We start from the raw sequence: 21,755 nt of genomic DNA on the forward strand, positions 1-21,755 counted from the left end.
CTTAGAGCTTGATAAGGTGAAGCATTTGCCAACATCTTTATAATGTTCAGTGTTTTTCTCTAATATAGATAATACTTCCAAACTATAAATAATTGAAAAAGATCTACTGTGTTTGGAACAAAGTAGCTGCTTATGTTGCCCTACACAACTTTCCCACAGCACTGTCCTTCATATCCTTGTCTCTGTCACACATATAAGCTCTCTTCATTTGGTTCATATATATGCACACACATTCATAAGCTCTCACTCCCATTGTGGCACGTACGCCACAATGTGTGCCAAGTAATTAACGCTGTTTGTGTTTGTTCTGTGAACAATTTGGAACCTTGATAATGGAAAACAAGTACAGACTGGCCGCATTTTCATTTAACCCATCTATCGTCCATCTTTCCATGCATCCCTCCTACCGCTAAACACACACACACACACACAAACACACACACATAAACATCCACACTCTATCGTTTTGCTTCTCCTCCTGCCTCCATGTCAGGGCCATCGTTCACAGCAGCCACGCAGAAAATGCTGGTTCCTCTCTGGTTTGTCGCACAAGGAAACCATTGGTTGTTATACAACAACCCAACAATCACTGCTCTGTTTGGTTGTTGACTTGTGCATGAGCTGAACACACACCGACGCACACGCAAACACACACACACACACACACACACATACACAAAACCCAGTCACTCTCCCTTTCTGTGAAGCGCACACTCAGGCAAATCCAGAGCGCAGTCTTTTTCTTGCTCACGTTAATGTAAGTAATCAAAGTGGACAAGGGGCTTTGTAATGCTGAGAGAGCGCAAGAGAGGCCGAGAGACCGAGCGAGAGAGAGAGAGAGAGAGAGAGAGAGAGAGAGAGCGAGAGAGGGAGTGAGGGATCATCTCCTTTAACTGTCCACTCCTCTCTGCCTCCTGTCCTGCAGGCGAGGGGGAAGGGAGAGAGGGATGAGAAAAGGACACGGGGAAACTGATAGTGACACAGTCAGAGGAGAGGGAGGAAATTTAGACGTGATGAAAGAGGAGATCAAACCAGTTTCCCACTTCGCCAGCGTTAACAGCCCATTCTGTCCTCAAACTGGGATTTTGCGATCACAACATTTTTGTTTCCTTTCTGAATCAACAAATCCCCTGGCAATGCACAATGTAGACCATTTGCTGAGCATTTACTCCATAAAACCCCTGTGATGGACTGTAATTTTCAAAAATCACTGCATGATATTACAGAAAAAAAACATCAACTAGCAAACTATCACAGCTCCATCCCTTGATTTACAATGGATCCAAATCCATCAGTGAAAGAAGCTGCTGTAAAAACTTCTGCCACAACAATAGATGCAATTTGAGAAAACATACAAGCACACACATTCACAGAATAATTGGACTGCATAGTGTTTCTGACAGGTGAGCTGGACTGATCTGGCTGCTGGTGTTGGACAGCACCTCTTACAATGGCTGCGACTTCAATAGAAAAAAGATGCAACCAGGAAATGTATATGGTTGGCTGTGTGTGTTTTTTTCGTGTGTTATTATGCCATGCCCACAGGAGTAGAAGTCTGTACAATCGGGCTTAAAAATGTGCATGTGTGTTTTCACATGTCTCTCAGAATGCATGTTTGTGTGTGTGGTTGTGTGTCTGTGTGATGTTATGCCAAGGGCGTTGTGTAAAATCCACTCAAACAAACAACTTGAAGAGTAAAAAAAAAAAAAAAAAAAACAGCTTCCTTGGACCGAATATGTAGCCATGGGCAATGTGGCGGACCGTGGATGTGAGTGTGTGCGTGTGTTGGCCTGAGGCAGTGTGTGTGTGTGTGTGTGTGTGTGAGAGAGGAGTGGATCGCTTCATGCCTGGACGGACATGAAAGGTAGAAAGAGAGAGAGAGCATGCCCACACACACACACACACACACACACAAACAGGAAAAGCCTTTTGCCATAGTATTCATGTATGAATGCGTGAACAAACACAATTGAATGCGCCCATCTCCTTTCAGTATGAACCCAGAGGACACAGACACACATGATCACTATGAACAGTGAAGCACAGTTTTTCAATATCTTCTGAGGAGAGGAGAGGAGAGGAGAGGAGAGGAGAGGAGAGGAGAGGAGAGGAGAGGAGAGAAGAGGAGAGGAGAGGAGGGGAGAGGAGAGAGGAGGTGAGGAGAGGAGAGGAGAGGAGAGGAGAGGAGAGGAGAGGAGAGAGGAGGAGAGGAGAGGAGAGGAGAGGAGAGGAGAGAGGAGGAGAGGAGAGGAGAGGTTTATTCTTATTTTATTCCTTTGGGTTTATATTATTATTTTTGCAGGGGGTTTTAACAACAAATACAATTGCTTTTGTGTTATTTAAGTTATATTTAGACCAAAAACAGAATTGTATATTTTTTGCCCTAATTCTTGATCTAAAGACATTGTTGTAGTGTGAATTAGTTCAGTGAGCAGTAGCGATGACAGCTGCTTAGATGCTGGTTGAGTTTGTAAAGTTTTAAATGTGCTTTTTATACTTTCAACAGCAGGGATACAACTAACAATAGTTTCGTTATCAATTAATCTGTCAAATACTATTCAGGTTAATTGTTTATACTGTTAATAAAAGGTGCAGAAAAAGCGGGAGCGATCACAACTTCCTTAAAGCTTAAGGAGATATCCTAAGATTGGTTTTGTCTGATCAAAAATCCCAAAGATACTGAATTTACAGTTATAATAAAGTCAGTGAATGACATTACCATAATATACTACTTTTCTGTAGATCCAACTAATGGATAAATCAAGTAATTATCACAAAACAGAGAAAACAATGGTGGAAAGGGATTGTTGACATGTGATAAAAATGATCACCATTAAATTATACCTAACCACCTTCTTTGTAGTGATTTTAATGGCCAGACATTTCATTTATTAGTATTGTGTGGAGAAAAAATAATGCAATCGTAAGAATAGCTTATACCAGACAAACGTCTTCATTCAAACTCCTCTGGATACCTCACCTTAGGGGAGAGAAATAAAACCAAAATATGCTTCTCTTTGCTCAGCTACACACAGAGAGGTGGTAAAACATGTTGAAATCACTAATCAACAAAATATAAAACTGTTTTTTGTATTTTTTCATAGCCTGCAATGATATGTAGACGACTTGCTCTCCTGTCAGCAGTCTTTAATGCAAAGTGTTAACTTTGCATTTAAAGTAGGACTAGCCAGTTAGCTGCACCTCCTAAGCACCTGGATGGTCGGCGTGTATCTACTCGCACTGATCTTTAGAATATTAAACGGGTAAATCTGTCTGTAACAGCAGAAAGGCTGAATGGAGCACATTCCTCCATACAGACTGAAGCTGATTTCATTATAGATAAATCAGATTCATCTATTCAATCTCTCTTTCTTTCTATCTGTCGGTCCCTTTCCATTTCTCTCCCTTTCTTCCTCTCTGTCTTTTCCCCAATTCTAGCTCTCTCTCTCTCTCCCTTCTTTTTTAGACCCTTCTTTTAACTTTTTATTCTTTCTGTCTTTCTCAATTTCTGTCATTCCCTCTATCAGTCTCGTTATCTGTGTAATATAATAAGCAGTATGCACACAGATGAGGAGGAGGAATGACTCGGGGAGAAGGAAAGGAAAGGAAAGGGAAGGGAAGAGGAGAGAAGAGAAGAGGAGAATAGAAAAGAGAAGAGAAGGGAAGAGAAGAAAAGAAAAGAAAAGAAAAGAGAAGAGAAGAGGAGAGAATAGAAGAGAAGAGAAGAAATATGGTAGGGGAATAAAAAGCAGTAGAGAGAAACTGGGAGAAAAAGAGGAGAACAGGGGAAAAAAAAGAAGTGCTGTGTTAAAAAGCTGAGTCCACCAGAGCAGTCACAACAAATTCATCTCTTGCTCTCTCCAATTTTTTCCTTCCCTCTCTCGCTCCTCCTCTGATACAAGCTGGCCTCAGTAATAAAATAAAGAACTTGGCTCAGCTCTGTGCGTCTGTATGCATGAATGTGTGTGTGTGTGTGTGTGTGTGTGTGTGTGTGTGTGTGTGTGTGTGTGTGTAAGGTAGACGACACCTCTTACTCCCTACTCTCTGTCTCATCATTGCAGCTGTTCCACAGAGGTGTGTTTCAATATATCACCCTGTCACACACACACACACATACGGTCCCTGCTTAATAAGCGGTATTCAGAGCTCCTGGGTTTATAGAAGCTGAAACTGCACTCCTGCCTTTCTTTCTTTCCTTCAGTCCTTCTTTATTTCTTTCTTTATTCCCTTCCTTCTTTCCTTAATTTTTATTTCTTCCTTCCTTTTATATTTCTTGAATTGCAATTCTCTTCTTATTCATTTCTTCTTGTTCCTTATTCCCTGATTAATTTCTTCTCTTGACCCTTCTTAACTTTCTTCATCCTTCAGTCTTTTTCAATTTCAACACACACACGCACACACACACACAAACACGCACACACACACACACACACACACACACACACACACACATTCAATTAACATCAGTGTAACTTGAAGCAAGTGTTTATGTTGTACAAATACATTTAGAGCAATGGATAGTTCATTCAATGACCATCACTAGAGCTAAAGCTATAAACACTCAACCAGAAGAAAAATTATCTGCAGGCTCCAGAGAGCTAAAATTGAAAATTATATCAAAAGCAGTTTATTTCTACTTGTACATATACATATACATTTACGCAAACAATTTGAATAACCCAAAGTTTTTTTTTCATTTAAGGGATATAATGTTAAATAGACTAGAGACTAGAAGTGTAAAAAATATAATATCACGTAGCAAAGCAAAACACTGTTTGTCCATTTCACATCTTTGTATTATCTACAAGTTCTGTCTTGTGCCTTACTGTCCCCTACGCTGACTAAATATCACACTCTATGTGTGTGTGACACTGTCAGTAGACCAACGGCTTTCGTACAACAGATAGCAAAGTGAAAACAGAAAAGAGAGGAAAAAGAGCAAAGGAGCCGGAGGAGGGAGGTGGACACCTGGATGAGTCCTGAGGCTCTGCAGGGAGGAGGGGAGAAACCAAGAAGGATGGAGGGATGAGGAGAAGGGTGGGCAGTTTCTCTCAGCTGTTCCTTCATGTGTGTTTGTGTGTGTGTGTGTGTGTGTGTGTGTATGTGTGTGTATGGTCCATATGTGCATTAGTGCTGGAGGAGTTGAACAGGGGGTCATACCAGATGGACACACACAGATGACAGATTCCACCCACTAGCATCATGTAACCACAATTCAGCAGTTCTACTGCACGCAGGATACACCACAACATTCTCACATTCAAAGCTGCAACATATGAGCAAACGATGCTTTATCACGGGAAACTGAAATGACACTTTCTGTTAAATTCTGTGCAAAATGAACCTTTACAAGCTTATTTTCTCTAGCCCTTTGAATGAAATCGTTCCAAACTGGTCTTCTGTGGGATTGAACAGGTCTTATCTTCACAGACATGTTGGCGGTATGTACCTGTGCACTAAAGCAGGTGTTTTACCTTTGATTGCAGATGGGAAACACCTGCTGTAACATAACTGACTGGGATGTGGCCAGAAGTGCAAATATGTCAAGTTTCAACCTATAAAGAGCTTTGCAGCACTGATTTATTGTTGATTTATTGGCTCTTATCTTACACTACGATTAATTTGAAAGATTTTATCACTCCAACAAGACTCCTTTCTCGCACTTTAGCGGTTAATGTCAACTCGTTAGAACATAGATATATGAAAACCTCCTATAATTGGAATTTAAAGCTTCATGTACCATGCATCTCGTCAGGTTTGCACACAACCGTTTTTGTTAAGAGCGGATCCTGCAAAGCTCTGAGAGACAAATTGAGTCTATTGACCCCGATCAACCTGTCTTTCAACACACACGCGCACACACAAACATCACAAACACGCAGACACAGACTCTCTCTCACTCTCATGCACACATACACGTGAACACACTTCACTTAATATCCTCAGCACTCAATTCACCACTCCATCCCTCATCCAGTAAACTAGCTCTTTGTGTGCGTGTGTTTGTGCCTGTGTGTGTGTGTGTGTGTATATAAGCAGAGGTGAAAGGTTAAATGATGGCCATTAAGATTCATCTCTGAGTTCACTACCAGCAAACCAAACACCCACACACATACACACACACTCATGCGCACACACAGGCACAATCAGATGAGGGTGGTCTGTCTCTCTGTCAGAGTGGAGCAATTGTCTCTCGCCTGTCATTTAGGCCAATTCAAATCACTGCATGCATAATGAATGCAGTACTCGTAGCACTAAAGCAGTGGGGGGGGGGGGGGGGGGGGGGGGGAAATAGGGATCACAACAAGCTCCCCATTTTGTTGCTTTTCCTTTTTGGCTTTAAATTCCTGATTTGTTAAGTGATTTTGGCAAGAACGAGCATGGCATGTTTTTTATAAATCCTGACTAAATTACTAAAAATCTTTTTTTCTTTTACAGATGACCATCTCTCTGCGGATCTGTTGTGACATGCCGTCTACACATTTCATAGTATTGGCTCTCTCTGCCCTCCTGCTGCCTCTCGGGATGAATAAAGGAAAAGACGGATGAGGTGAAGAGGGTTACAGATAGAGAGGACCAACAGAGGAAGAATAAAGTGATGATTGAAGTCATTCCATCTTCACACCTAGAGATTGGAAATCACTAGGCAATTTCCTTGTTTCACTATGTTTACTACACAAGAAGTGTATGAGGTTATCTGAGTTTTTTTTGTGTGCACGCGTGTGTGTGTGTGTCTGTGTGTGTGTGTGTGTGTGTGTGTGTGCGCGCCTCTCAGTTAATCCCCTCCTAACTCACTAATTGACTGACTGACTAAAAAGGAAGTAACTGACTGACAAACTGTCTCATTTTCTTCAATCTTAACGTTTCCACACACACACACACACACACACACACACACACATATATATATATACACACACAAATAGCATGATGACTGAATGGACCCTGTGTGTGTCCCAGCATGCCTCTCTGCTCCGAGGCAGGAGATTCTGTCATCACCGCAGTTACTGTCAGGATGCATCATCAGTAGTCGTGGCAACTAATTAAGACCTGCCTGTCAGGCCCGTGGTCAGTGTGCATGTGTGGAAACGTATACAAATGGACAAACACATTCATATAATTAACTACCTGTCATAAACACACACACACTCATACACACTCCTCTACTGTATCTGCCAGTATGCATCATCATACCCAGTATGTTACTCACCACGCCTCACCGGTCATTAGTCCCCCCCCCCCCACACACACACAGACACTTAAATCCTTGTGGAGACTTACTCATGTGTGGGTTCAACTGGTTTCATTGTATTTGAGTTTCATATCAAATATTTTTGCGATGAAGTTCTGGCAGTTGCACAAAAGTGTGGGCATTTCTGTTTTTAAAACGGCTTTCAAAAATCTTTTACTATAGCTTCTCTCAACTCTAAAAGGAAACTAATATATGCCGTCTAGTTAGCTAAACAACATTATAATAATGTGTTTGCTCTCCCTCTCTCATAAACTAATACTAGTGAGCATCCACATCCGTCCACACCACATTAGGCAGCGATGCAGGTTCACTGACTCTGTGTGTGTGTGTATGTTTGTGTGTGTACGGTCAGTAATGAGGTGTGACTAGTGTGTGTCAGTGGAAGTTGAGTGATCGGCATAATGAGCAGCAGAACATAGAGGAAAAAGGGAGGGCAGACAGGAGGAGAAGAAAGAGATGAGATGTACAGAAAGAGAGGAGGAGGATGTATTAATTTCTTTTTCACAACGATTGATTACACATCTAAAGGCAGTCTGTGTCTCTGCAAGTTGTTTTTGATGCTGCTGGATGTGTGATAAGACAGAGCAGAGAATGAATGCAAGCAAGGGAAAGTCATTTTTCAACTAAAGGAAAATGATTCCAGAGTTGTCAGTCAAAAGTCTCTTTTTAAGTTTGTTTACTGAAGTTAATTTATTCTCATTTTGGTATTATTGATTAGTTTATGTCTTAAAATGAAACACATTCAGAGACATAAAGCAAGATATTGATATCTAACAATCTGTATTATTGGCATCATGACTCATACAATGCAAACATGTGATATATCCAGAACAGTTTTGTTAAGGTTGTCTAGCCATGTTTAATAACTTTTGATGAAGGGAGGTTGCATCAGCTGTTCCTAAACTCCAACTAAGTAATACTAAATTAAAACAGGTTGCTCCACACAAACTAGTTCTGATGTAGAGATTAGTTATAACTAAATGTACTAAATGTAAATGTAATGTGCCAGATGTCGCTAACTAAACCAAATGACAAAGCTAGCATTAGCTTGCAAATTTATGACCAGTTTAAACTGCAGATTGCTTTGAAATGATGAATTCTATTTCACAAAAAAGACAAAATATACCTCAAATTACAAAACATTACGTCAGTAACATTGAGTAGTTTGTGTAATCTGATGTTTTCCACTCATTCCAAACACACATATTTCTACATATGAATATATCTATATATGTATAAACAAAGTCATACCTATATTATACAAAGTTTTATATACTGTTTGGCCCCTAATACTGTTATTTTTGGAAGTTATGTTACAGTGATACATGTGTTGGTGGCTTGGTTGTTTTACAGACGGCGCCAGAGATGTGATGTCTTCACCAGCTAAGATTTTCATTGAAGGTGCTACCCAGTTAAGTACATCACTAGTTTGAAACTAGCTTGGAAGACCTTCACACATAAAATTTAGAGATGGATTTATGAATAGCTGGTGCGACCCAATTCAGATCTCCATGTAGCATACTTCAGGCTGATATAACTTATAATGTGTACTTGAACTGTCAAGATTTATATTGGCTTTAAAAGGTGGGTCACGTGTGAAAATGAAGTGGACTGACTGAAGTAGTGAAGTCATTTTACCCTCCACTACATCTCCCTGGTTAAATCTTAACAGCGTTTGCCAAAAGCTGAAGAATGTGAAACAGAAACAGACCTCTGAAAGACAAACAGACTGTTTTTAGAGCAGAAACCTACCAATCCCTGCACAAGACCAGCCAGTTAGTTAGCAATGTAAACACACACACACACGCGAAAATGGAGGGCAAAGTCCAATTCCCAAGTCTCTGCCTCGGTCTGTGTGAATATGGGTTAATGACTTGTATTTGTCCTCTTTGTGCTGGTCAAAGAGTAACCCAACTACAGCCCAGATGAGAAAGTGAGTCAATGCATTCTGGTCTCTTTTCCACATGGCAACGACGGGTGTGTTTGTGCATTTATCCCGCACATGACTCAGACTTATCAGTAAAAAACTAACCTCACAGATCAGGACGAGGCAAAGAAAATCCGAGCCCTGCATGGTATCAAACCTGCATAACTTTCACTCCCTCCTTCTGTCTCTCTGCTCTGTTGTTATCTGCAGATATGGAGGAGGTAAGGAATGAAAGAGTGCAGCTGCAAGTGTTTGTTGTGTCAGTCTGCTCTGGCCTGCTCTGTTCTTTCGTAGTTCCTTATCACACTTCAAACAGCTATTGCTCCCTCTCCCACACACTTTTCTCTGTCCACTTCTAGTCTGTACCATATACTCCCATTTCATTCTCCTCCATTTTGTAAAGGATTATAGTGCAAGTCTGTATTACTCACGTTAGGGCCTAAAATGTACATCTACATAGCTTCTTATCATGGTTATAAGCCATCAACTTCAACCTGCCTTTTTTGATATACTTTCTTAAATTCCCTGCTCTATTCTTTATCTAAGAAACAATATTACACAGAAAACTATTTTCTCCAGTCCATTCATACTGTATCTATTCTATTCTGTTCTTTGCAGAGATATACAGAGTGGCTAAACTACAGTATATGACTAAATAATGGTGACTGACACAATACTCTTCTGTTTTTTTATGGATCAGATCCAAAAGTATACTGTAAATCTGTATATCTGTCAGCCAAGTTATCTTTTCAATATTTGTTATTTCATATTCCAACAAGCTATAAAGTGCTAAGTGATTGCAACTCTGCAAAGCTAACAGCCATGAAAACAGACTGGAAGCAATGTCACCCTGGTTGTTGTTACAGTAGGGTTCAGCAGAGACGGCATCCCTGGATTCAATTTCCATTACAGTAACAGGGCTCGTGATTTCAAGGTGTTCTGATTCAGAGCTGCCACAGTTCATGGCTAAATCTCAAAATAAATTTAAACATGTTCAAAACAATGCACATCCCAGCAAGGTGATCTTTCAGGTCTACAAATCATCCTTGAAAACACATAAAAATATCTTTGTAAAAATAGAGAACCTTCGTAAATGAGCTTATTGAATGAGCCAGCAATAAAGGAAAATAATATCTTAGTCCCAAGATACATTAACCGTAAGTTTGTTAAACCTGCTTCATTATCTTGTAACAATGCACTGAATTGATTTCACAGCAGCAAAGAAAAATTATTCACGATTCACTTAAAAAGTCAAGACAATAAGCTTGTCATAACAGCCACGAAGTGAATAAACATAAAAACTCTCTGCTGTCAAGGCCACTCTTTGCTCAGTGTTACAAGGCTCCATTTAAAATGAGTTGGACTTTCTAATTTGTTAGCGTCCTCTCACAAGTAGGTGGAGGTTTTGCACTGTTCTGGGATGTGTTGGCTGCAACATTATTGAACATGATTCTAAGAGAAAACAGGCGATATGATTAACGTGACTCACATTCTCAGGAATCCCAGATGAATTTCAGTATTGTGTGGTACCCTACTAGGGATGTGTAGAGGGCCCAGTATTTGTATTTGTATTTGTAACTGTATTTGTTGAGGCAGCAAAATGATTTGTATTTGTATTCAAAAGAAAGTGGAAATAGGTGTAACAGTCCTATTTTTGTTTTTATTACACTTCTAATTTTAGGATATTAAAGTGTTAAAATAAGTGTTCTTCAATAAACTATTTGGCAAAGTAGAGTTCCCACACCAAGTCTCGAACCCTAATCTCTCAGACCACAGATGACTGCACTGACCACTCAGCCAAAGTTCGGCTCCACCAGACACAAAGACTTGCAGCCATTTATACATCTATGACACAGAGACAGACAGAGTGGAGCAGAGGGGAGAGATGGAGACAGCAATATAACCTTGCTTTACTACGAGTCCTGACATGCATGCACAATGTACAATATTTGTACAAAACAAATATTCGTAAAAACCCACTATTTGTGCTTTACCAAATAAAGTTGTCTGATTTGGCTCCACCCCTACACCCTACGTGTTGAGTAGCTCTCTGGTGCTAAATTATCCAACAAATATTAAACAAAGACCAAACGATTTATTTTACATTGGCTATGCTGAGGATCTAGTTAACCCCTTCACATACATTTTTTCCCTTTTTTCCTGTAAGTAGGTTTAAGGTCTCATGCATCATTTTAGACTTTTTTTCCCAAAATTCAGCCTGACATATTTGGTATCTTTGAAAACTTTGGGATTTCCACTAGAATTTAAAGTAAAGTTGTGTGGGTTTCAATAATGTTTGGCTGCACAACATGAGTTTGTAATTACTTAAGGGGTTTAAGTGGTTAAGATAATTGATCATAATTATAATTTTAGCAACTGAAAATGTGCAGTGAATACAAGAAATAATTCCATTTACAATCATAAGATAATAAAATGTTAGACAATTAAATTTTCCACATCTTTATATGTGTGTGTGTGTGTATATGGAGATGTGTGGATGTGTGTGTTTCTTTTCCTACATTTTAGACTCTAAAAGTTCTAAAAGGCTCTCAAAGTCTGTAAAACTCTTCAGTAAATTGCATAACAGAAGCAACTTTATTAAGAAAAAACAAATAAACATCACTAAGCTTGTTGTGTTTGAACTTCAAAAAATGCTCAGTTTAAATAAGATCAAATCTGGCATCTTTTAAATGAAAGAATACACCAAAGAGCAAAGAGAAGTGTCCAAAAAGAAAACTTTGTTGTTTTTGTTCTGAAGAAGTGCAAGTTAACTCAACACTTTTTAATCACCCCCAATTCTATACCCTTGAGCAATGTTACGAACATAAAAACTGAAGAAATACTAGATATGCTGTGTCATGGGTGGTGCTTTTCATCAGAAACAATATGTTTCTTTCCAAACACTGCTAATAGGAGTTCAGTGATGCTAACTTGGCTGGTGGGATGTAAACTTTGATCATCTAAGGGCTTAAAAGTGAAAGTGTTTAATCAGAAAAACTTGTCGAACTTAAATGTGTATCAGTCTTTCCCAACATCCCCCAGAGCTGCACTGTAATAGCACAGTATGATCTACTTGGATCTATAGAGAACAAAGGAGAACAAGACAAATACTGTAGAATAGACTATAGCCTATTATTAGCAACAGAACATGGATCCTCTAACAGCAGATTATTTTGCTACAAGCCTACATGAAATAAAATCCCTGCCATGACCTGTTTTATTAAGTCCACATTGATAAGCTTTAACATCACCAGCTCAACATCACAACCAACACTGATGAAATAATTATGTTTAGTTCAAACACACAGCTGTAAGGGACTTCACTAAAAACCTGCAGTCGCTCTCCTTCTCCTCTTTCACTCCCTCTCCCACTTCTGGTGCCTCGATTAAAGTCTCTCTCCCCCTTTTTCAATCTCTCCTGTTCTCTTTGGACCACTAACCTTGATTCACTGTTCTGCACGAATCTGCCTCGGGCTGGGACATGCACACACACGTACACGCTAAACATTGACACATGTACAGACAGATTTACAAGCAAACACACAGCGGCATACGCTGAATGGGAGATATACACATGTACTTGACCATGGTAAAGTAGAGGTGGTTAGTTTGGGGCCAGTGTGAGGGGAAAGTGTGGCTAACCGAAACCACATGTGGCTGACTCTCACTCTCACTCCGTCCAGAGGTATGTGAGCCTCTGGAGTGTGTGTGTGTGTGTGTGTGTGTGTGTGTGTGTGTGTGGAGGGGGAGGTGTGATAGAGAACAAACGGCAGACAGAGAAGCAGGCAGAGCAAGCTCATAGTTTGACTTTAACCTTTATTTATCCAGGGAGCAGCTGTGTTGAGCAGACAAGCTGTTTTCAGGCCATGCTGCTATACGTTTACATGGTAACACACCTGAGAGCTAACCCACTGTAACCACAGTTTTTTACTGGCGGCCCTTGCAGCAGTGCCACTAGTTCAGTCAGAGGTTAAACTTGTTCGAGAGAAAATTGCTACAATCATAAAGTGGTAGTTACCAGCCCTCGGAAGCCAGAAAATGCTGTTTATTTGTCAAATGCCCATTATGGTGTTTTGAGTTCTAAAAGTTTACATCCACACAGAAATGCCAAGGCATTAAAAAAAAAAAGATTAAATCTTTTCTTTTTCCTTCTTCATAGTTTCAGTATGGCTGATCACACCATATAAGGGTTCTCATTGAAATCTGACTGCTGTCAGACAACTGCATCAGTAATTTGATTAAGGGTCACAAATCACAGCTAATTACAACTCTACTGCTGCATTGAGACCCTCAGAAAACACTGTCTTAAGGTACAGACACATTAGCCATCTGTCCAATAAAACTTCTCAGCACTCAGACCAGAAAATATGTTCCATTAAAACAGGGTGATGGGACATTGTCAAATACAATGCATCACTGTTTCTTTTGGCCAATGATGCAAACTTGCACAAATTTGATCAAAGTCAAACTCTGTTATGGGCTTCAATTACAGTAAGGTGAATGAGAGTTGGAGCTGTATGCACAGATTGGTGCTAATGTGACGACGTCTTTATATTGGTGCAGTCTTTGAAAGCATAAACATGAACAGATGTTGTTGAAACCTCCTTTATCTGATGAACAGCTGTAGTGTCTCACAAAATAAGTGACCATAGACAGAGTTGGAGGTGACAGAAAGTTGGCTTCTTGACATTTATGGTAAATAAAGTGTCAAACTGTGTCTGTGAAAGGTTGGTAATCACACATTTCAGCAATTCTACCAGGAGCCATGAATGTTTGTAACACTCACACAAAAGCTTTTACATTTTTGACATTTAGTGGTATGTGGGCTACAATATCATCAAGAGTAGATCTTTTTCTTGTTTTAACAACAAAATGTCAGTTTCTTGTAATAAAAACTTACCAAACAAAGTCTGTTTTAATGAGATATGTTCTTTTTGGGAAATAATGAGAAAGTTTTGCAACATAACAAGATAAAGTGATATGTTCATATCATAAGAAAAGTTTCTTGTTAAACCGGAATAATTTATTATCAAGTGAAACTATCTTGTTATAACATGAAAGGGATCTTGTAATAACATAAATAGGATTGTGTTAAAATGAGTTTCTCATTATAACAAGAAAAGTGAGCAAATATTTTTTGTCATGTTGGCAGCAGTATGTTAATGTAAGACGGTGCCTGCAGAAGGAAAATATTCTACAAATTATCATTGGAGTTTAAGAGCCGGTTCATAGCACTAAACATACACACACAGACTGTAGTAGCTGTGTTTCAAACGTGTACTTAACTTCATATAGCTTACTTTGTAGAGAGGGACTAACCCTACGAGACAGAGCGACACTGTAAGTTAAGGTAGTATTGTGTGCATGTGTGTGTGTGTGTGTGTGTCCGTGTGTGTGAGGTTGAGTGTAAGAGACAGTTAATGTCATGGGGAGGTAGCGCTGTATCTGCTAACCGTTACTCCAACAAGACAGCTCCCTTCGCTCACACACACACACACACACACACGCAACAAACCCACACATGAGATACACATAGACACTTTATTTACTTTTGGCCCAATATAGACATAGTGACAGTTAACCTAGCCACTTAATAAAATGAGACAGTTTCTTCTACAAAGACTTATATTTGGGGGGTTGTTGTGTGCATGTGTGTGTGAGTCAGAGTAAATCTGGCTAAAGTGAAAACACAGCAGAGAGAAAACACTAACAAAAGCATTCCAGAGAGAGGGTGAGAGATAGCAAAAGAGTGAGACAGGAGAGAGGGAGAAAGACCTTGATGCAAGAGAGGGGGGTGAGGCAGAGACGAAGGGGTGAGAGTATTGTGTGCCAGCATGACACTGAGGAGAAGAATTTGCTTCAGTTTTTGATTAAACAGACATAATCTCCTTTTCATTTAGCAGCTTTTATGAGACGTTATGTTTTGTGTAATTCTACTGTAGGTGCAGAGTGAAGATTCACGAGTCTCTCCTGTCAAGCATAATGCTGAAAAGAAGAAAAAATAAACTACTTTGACATCTTTGCCTTTTCACTCTGCTTGCATTGCATGAAAGATCACAGCTCTCTAATATGACCTTATACTTAATTATTTTCATTATTGATTAATCTGACAATTATTTTCTCGGTTATTTTCTCAATTAATCTACAAATCGTTTATACTATAAAACATCAGAAAACAGTGAAAAAGGTCTTCAATTGGCTATTTTGTTTGACCAACAGCTCAAAATTCAAGAACATTGAATTTACAAACAGATAAGACGAATAAAACCAGCAAATCCTCACAAAGGACAAGCAGGAACTAGGGAGTGGTTGGCATTTTTACTTTAAAAATTAAACAATTAATCAATTATCAAAATGAGTTGTTGATTGACTGATCAATTAATCAACTAATCGCTGCAGCTCTAATTTCCTCTCTCATGTTGTCTCACATCTGATGTTTGTCTAGTTTAATTACAGTATGATGAGTTAAAGATGCTGAACCGACGGTTGATTGGTTGGTTGAACTTCTGGTCGGATGTAAAAGCTTGTTTTTATCTATTGTCAATTCATAAGTCTTTATTGAAAACTGTGATATCAGTAAATTTAGTTCAGGAAAAGATTTGTAATGTTGGTAATTCAATAAATGCTGTTTATTGCCCAGCCCAACATGTAACAGTTTTCTAGTCAAACTGGGTTGTTTTCATCTTATTTTTAAAACACCACACTATTTCTATGTTTTTATCACTCTGAAGTTGCTCCTGTGTTGCCCTGAGTATAACTCCCTTTACAATTGCTATTTCCACCTTAAATAGAATCCACATGCTTTATCCCTGTAATACAACACCATTCAGTCTAGATTTGGGAACATGAAATCCCAGCCTTGCTCTTGTTGTGTGTCTTTAGAAGGGGAAACACAGAAATGGGAGAACAGGAGAGAACAGGAGGGGGGTGGGCAAGGGGGAAAAGAAGGGGCATTAGAGGTGGGGAGGAGGAGGATGAGGGGGGTAGTAAGGGAGAAAGAGTACATGAGAAAAGGGGGGAGGTTTGATAAACGTTGTGTTGCTTTGTTTAGATTAGTGAGCCATAAATTCCAAGGAAAGGGAGGGAGGAGGACTAGAAGAGGGGAGTGAGGTAAACTAACCGTTAGGAGTAGCTCAAAGGGAAGAAGGAGTCGTACATGGATATGTTTAGAGGACGGGATAGGACAGGATGGGAGAGGAGAGGAGAGGAGAGGAGAGAGTTTGTTTGACTAAACTGACTGATTTCACTCGACTCCACCAGACACGGTGGAGTCTACATAGTATCAACATCACAGAGGAGTGTGTGTTGGTCTATGTGCGCGTGAATGTATGTTGTTCTTGTGACTATCAAGACAAAAAAAAAATTGAAATACCTTCACATTAGGAATCTCAAGGCAACTTCCCAATGCTAACCTCTCATGTCCTATTTTGGTGTTTTTCTTGGTAACGTTCACATGTTGCTCTACAGTCTGTGCGTCCGTTGGGAATTTCACTGCAATGCCTTCTCTTTCTTATCACTTCCAGTGGAAAGGACACAGTGTTTGCACCGTTCAAACAACTTAGCAGTTCTCTAATCGGGCAGCGGGACTCATGGCCAGCGTTTCCCACAAGCATTTACTGAGTGCTGTTCACTTAAAAACAGGCATGCCTTGGGGAAATACGGCCTCAGTAGGTGTCCTGACTCTACAATGTATGGAAACCATGGAAAAACTATTGTTTAGTTTCATGAATGCATGGAAATAAATCTGAAAGGCAGACTTGGCCCGCCTGAAAGTCCAAACTGTTGGTGGTGTTGTGTACTTTAATTTTGATGCAAGCCAGTAATATACTGTGTTTACACATCATTTATGACCTATTTTTGACCCTGTAATGGTCTTCTCAAATGTTTGGTAGAGCATACTTTGAGTTATCTCTTGTTGTTATTGGCTTTCTTCCAGGAAATTAATGACAGAAAATTTGCTTTTGGCATGTGGTCTGTTTATGGTTTTCATAGTTAATCATGTTTTTTGATTTAAAGTTTTAGAAGGCTTACTGAAAAGTAAATTAGTACCCTCAGAAAAGTCTGACTGACTGAGATGTAAAGGTGGTATTGCTAACATTTCTTTTTAACCAAAACTTTTTTTTCTGGTTATAAATTGATATTAATCTAACATGATTCCATTGTATATTTGTTGCAATTATTATATCAGTATGTTTTTACAGACATTTCTTAGTGTTTTTTATTAAAAATGCAGTAACCAATGAGGTAATTCCAGGGTGATATTGCTAATACTGCTAATACTGATAATACTGAATCAATAAAACCTCTGTAGCCTTCTTATTAGTATGCAGATGCTTTAACTTGTTACTTTTAGGACTTAGTTTTACTATTTACTATGACTTCGTCAAAGAGTGTTTCAGAAATTTAAGGCTGAGGCAGACACACGAGAAAACTGACAGACAGACAGACAGATGTTCAGCATTTAAATGTCTGTCTCCAAACTCCCACACACAGCCTGTCTCTCACAGTGATTGACTGTAGGTGCGTATACGTGCACATGATCGCTGTCAGGCTGACCATGTGTCTGCAGTCACCTAGTCATCTGCAGGCAGGAGGGACACACACAGGCTGGCAGGAAGGCAGACAGACAGACCAAACGACAGATTAGGATGGGAGACAGACAGATAAAGAAAAGAAAAAAAAAACTGTGTAACATCATTTAGAGGAAAAGATAGCTCGGGAATATCTGCTAGAAGATTTAAATCTCTGCTCACAGAGACAGACACAGGACCGGCATCGTGGTGATGTGAAGATACATGTTCAGGGGATGGAGATGATAATCTTAATGGACTGGTCATCTGTCTGTAAGCCCCTGATTCACACACACACACACTAACACATATATAGAGGAGGGTTTATAGGTCTCGAAAGCTTTCTACCACTCTTCAACTGAAATCAGCTTAAAGAAGGGAGCAGAGGGGAGCAGAGGAGTTACTGAAAGGAATGTAAGGACAGTAGAGATGATGTCTTTTTTATGTGAGGATATACAGTACGTAACCCAATGTCCGCTGGGATTTCATCATGAGACTACACACAGAGATCAGCAATGAGACTTAATATGGTATACTGCACATAGATTGCTTATGGCTACTTTTGTGTGTTTGTGTGTGAGTGTATGTTGCAGCTTCATGACAGATGTCCTCTTAACTGGACTAATGGAAACCACTTCAACCGCTGCCCATAGCTACACAGACACACACACAAGAGCCCTTTGGCCATGCCTATATGCCCAGTCCACCTGAAGGCGAACACAAAAAGAGGCCTCAATCCCACATTCACATATGTAGACACACACACTTCCACGCACACACAGCTTGGTTGTCACATTTACTTATGTTAACATTAACATACACACAAAGCCACTGCCTTAAGTAAAACAAAATACAAAGAATGACTTTTTATGGATAGTTTCTGCCCCTTTTGAACAAATTATGATGTTTTAAAGAGACTTTCTAATCTTAATTTGTCTAAATTATATCTTAAGCAGCTTTGAAGGTGGCAAAAATCACCCTAGACAGGACCTTAAAAGTCACCAACCATTACACTTTGTATGATATTGCCGTTGAAATGCTTTTTTCCAAGATTATTTTGGGGCAAAGTGTCCTGTTTATTAGATTCTTAGTAGTAAAGGAAGACAAGAGAGGTTGAGAAAAGAACAAGTGTGATGATGTGGCACAAGTCCCACAACAGATTTCCAGCCAGGACGGTTGATTACACTTCAGCCAACTGAGCCGCCAGAATTCCCAAACCCTCATGTATTTCTGTCCTCAGTGGTTTAGCTTGACCCCAGTATCATAAAACATTTGCTAAACATGCAAGACAAGGCCAGGGTTTGGTTATAGTGACAACAGGAAAACTTAAGATTTAGGGTTTCAGCAGGATCAGCTCCTCAGATATTCAACCTATTTTAACATCAGGAAAACTAAAGCCTCTGTTAGAAATATATGGAAATATGTAGTATCCCACAGCTCATCAACTCAATCTACTTCAAATTACAGTGAAAGAGACTTGACAAAAATAAGGATATATGCTTTGAAATGCTACTGTACACCTTTCTGAATCATTTTCTCATCTACAAACTATGATGTAAAAGCTCACAGAGTAGTGAAAGTAGTTACACACACATCCTGTCTTGGGGACTGAGTTGCGTGAAATCTACTGGGATCAGTGAGAGCAGATGTAGAACCTGCCAAAACCATTTTCAAGAACCTGTCCTGCTTAATATGAACTGACAGTATTTCTGCCCCGCTGGGCTTTCATTAGGTCTCTATTATTTTTGTATTAAATAATTTTTGTTTTGGTGCACAGCACTGCACAGTCCCATGTTTGACTCACACAAACACACATAAAATAAAATCTAGAACAATTCTGAGCATCTTCTTTCAGTTTTTAAGGATTGACCAGAATCTGACCTTGCATAAAACAAATGGAGGGTTTTTATTTTCCTTGATTTTTGTAAATAAAAATATAAATATCATATTTGCTTTGATTTTGACGCTGTCACAGCAAAGCCTTGTGGGATACCAAACTCTACAGTTACACAGCGATCTCTCTGTCTGTCTCTGCTGTGTGAAGCGTCTGTGCCGTATTTTACTAACCTGTCACTTTCACAACAAAAAGACAAGTCCCTCATTAACAACCAGCCGCTGGGAGTGTTTGTGTGTGAACGAGAGGAAAACAGAAAGGGAGGAAAGATAGAGGATATGTGTGAGACAGTGTGGGAAGATGTGTGGTTGCTAAAGTGGATAGCTATGTGGCTCGAGAAGAAGGGAGGAGACGGGAAGAGAAGAGAAGAGAAGAGAAGAGAAGAGAAGAGAAGAGAAGAGAAGAGAAGAGAAGAGAAGAGAAGAGAAGAGAAGGTGTGTTCAGATATTGCAAGAACAAAGTAACTCAGAACTCCTTTAATAAAGACCAGGCTCAACTAAACAAACAGCACCTGGTAACTTCAAACCTCCCAACAGCTGTCTAACTACACATAGATAGAGACAGACAAAGACTAGAAGGAAGACACACAGACAAATGGTAAATAGATTAACCAGCAGCCAAGTTGGCAGAGTCACAAAGACAAACAACAACACACCGGCACAAATATTTCATCAATTCAAATTAGGGCTGAACAATTAATTGAAAATGTATCTAAATCGCAATATGGCCTATTATGATTTTCAAATCGCAGGAGGCGCAAAATTTGTTGTTTGTTGTGTGTCAAAATACCATTTTAATTTAAATATTGTTGCATGTTCTACAGACTTAAGACAACATTTTTGTTTGGTACAGATCCCTGCAAAAATCAAACCCTAATCATTTTAATATGTTTTTCAATGAAAATGAGAATAATGATGTGAAAATGATCATTACCTCTAATATCGCAATTGCAATATCAGTCAAAATAATCGCAATTAGATGTTTTTTCATAATCGTTCAGCTCTAATTTAATTCAACTTTGTTACTGTAGATATTACTTCCAGGGAGCAAAATATCCTTGGACATGACATGAAAGTTCTGCAAAGCCCTGAAACTATTTCAACATTGAATCAAATAGTTCCAGTACAAATCGAACAGTTCATGGTTAACATTTTCATACTGTGAAAACATCCACATATCACCACACACTGTCCTGTATTACTAGTTTGACAAGGTGTAAGACATTGTACTATTAAATGAGCATGAAGTCAAAACGAGATGGTTAGTAAACACGTATGAGACGACAAAACAAAAGACTACACCGATAAAAAAAACAATGTTAACACACAGCAAAAGAACCCCAAAGTTAAAGTGAGGACTATGAGCTAATGACGATGACACTAACAACTATGACGATGACAGATGAAGCTCAGCTCTTGGCCGGCTAATCGTAACTCACCCTTCTCAGCGCGCCCCATGTGAGCTGGGTCCAATAGAAGCAACAGAGAATAATAAGAAAGAGTTAGATTGGATTGCATGCAAAGACAGTCACATATTGGGATCATTTTTTTTATGTAAGGTAACATGAGGCCAAGAATTACCGTGGCACTAAAACCTGATTGGATAGCCAGCTGTGACGTAACTGACAGCAGAAACACTGAATTTTTATAATGACCTTGAGCAAGAAACTTTATTTAATGTAGTTGGGTCACATTGTGATTCATTTTCTGTCGTTTAGCAGAATTGCATGCAACTCTCCTTTGAAGAGGTATTGAGGACAATCTGATGACTTGCACAAGTCTAACTTTAACTAACTAACTTTAACCTTTAACCAACACATGCTCGACCTCGACCTTTACCCTCTGCCTCACCTAACCCTTGCGTTAACCCTAAAAATAATCATTTCCCCAAGACTGTCTTCACCTGCTGCCACTTCTCCACATCTCTCTCGCCCACACGCACCAGCCATGTCTCCATTACTGTTACATTATCACCACACACTAAACTACACAACTGGTACTCAGGCTGCTCACATCTGTGTCTGTGTGAGCATGAGGGGAAAAAGTGTGTGTGTGTGTGTGTGTGTGTGCGCACTATAATGTAATTAATCAGCTGAGAGTGTTGATTACTTAA

At 39.4% G+C, this 21,755-nt stretch overlaps 1 protein-coding gene across 6 annotated transcripts in view; it reads right to left on the minus strand.

Moving 5' to 3' along the window:
* ptprk (protein tyrosine phosphatase receptor type K) overlaps nt 1-21,755 on the minus strand; it is a 117,240-nt gene that overhangs the window by 89,768 nt on the left and 5,717 nt on the right. For all 6 annotated transcript variants that reach the window (XM_067573209.1, XM_067573208.1, XM_067573207.1 and 3 more), the window contains exon 2: nt 21,082-21,105. In XM_067573209.1, coding sequence (XP_067429310.1) covers nt 21,082-21,105 — 24 coding nt within the window. The remainder of the gene's footprint in view (nt 1-21,081; nt 21,106-21,755) is intronic.

The sequence above is a fragment of the Thunnus thynnus genome, chromosome 18, assembly GCF_963924715.1.
Source record: "Thunnus thynnus chromosome 18, fThuThy2.1, whole genome shotgun sequence".
Lineage (NCBI taxonomy): Eukaryota > Metazoa > Chordata > Actinopteri > Scombriformes > Scombridae > Thunnus > Thunnus thynnus.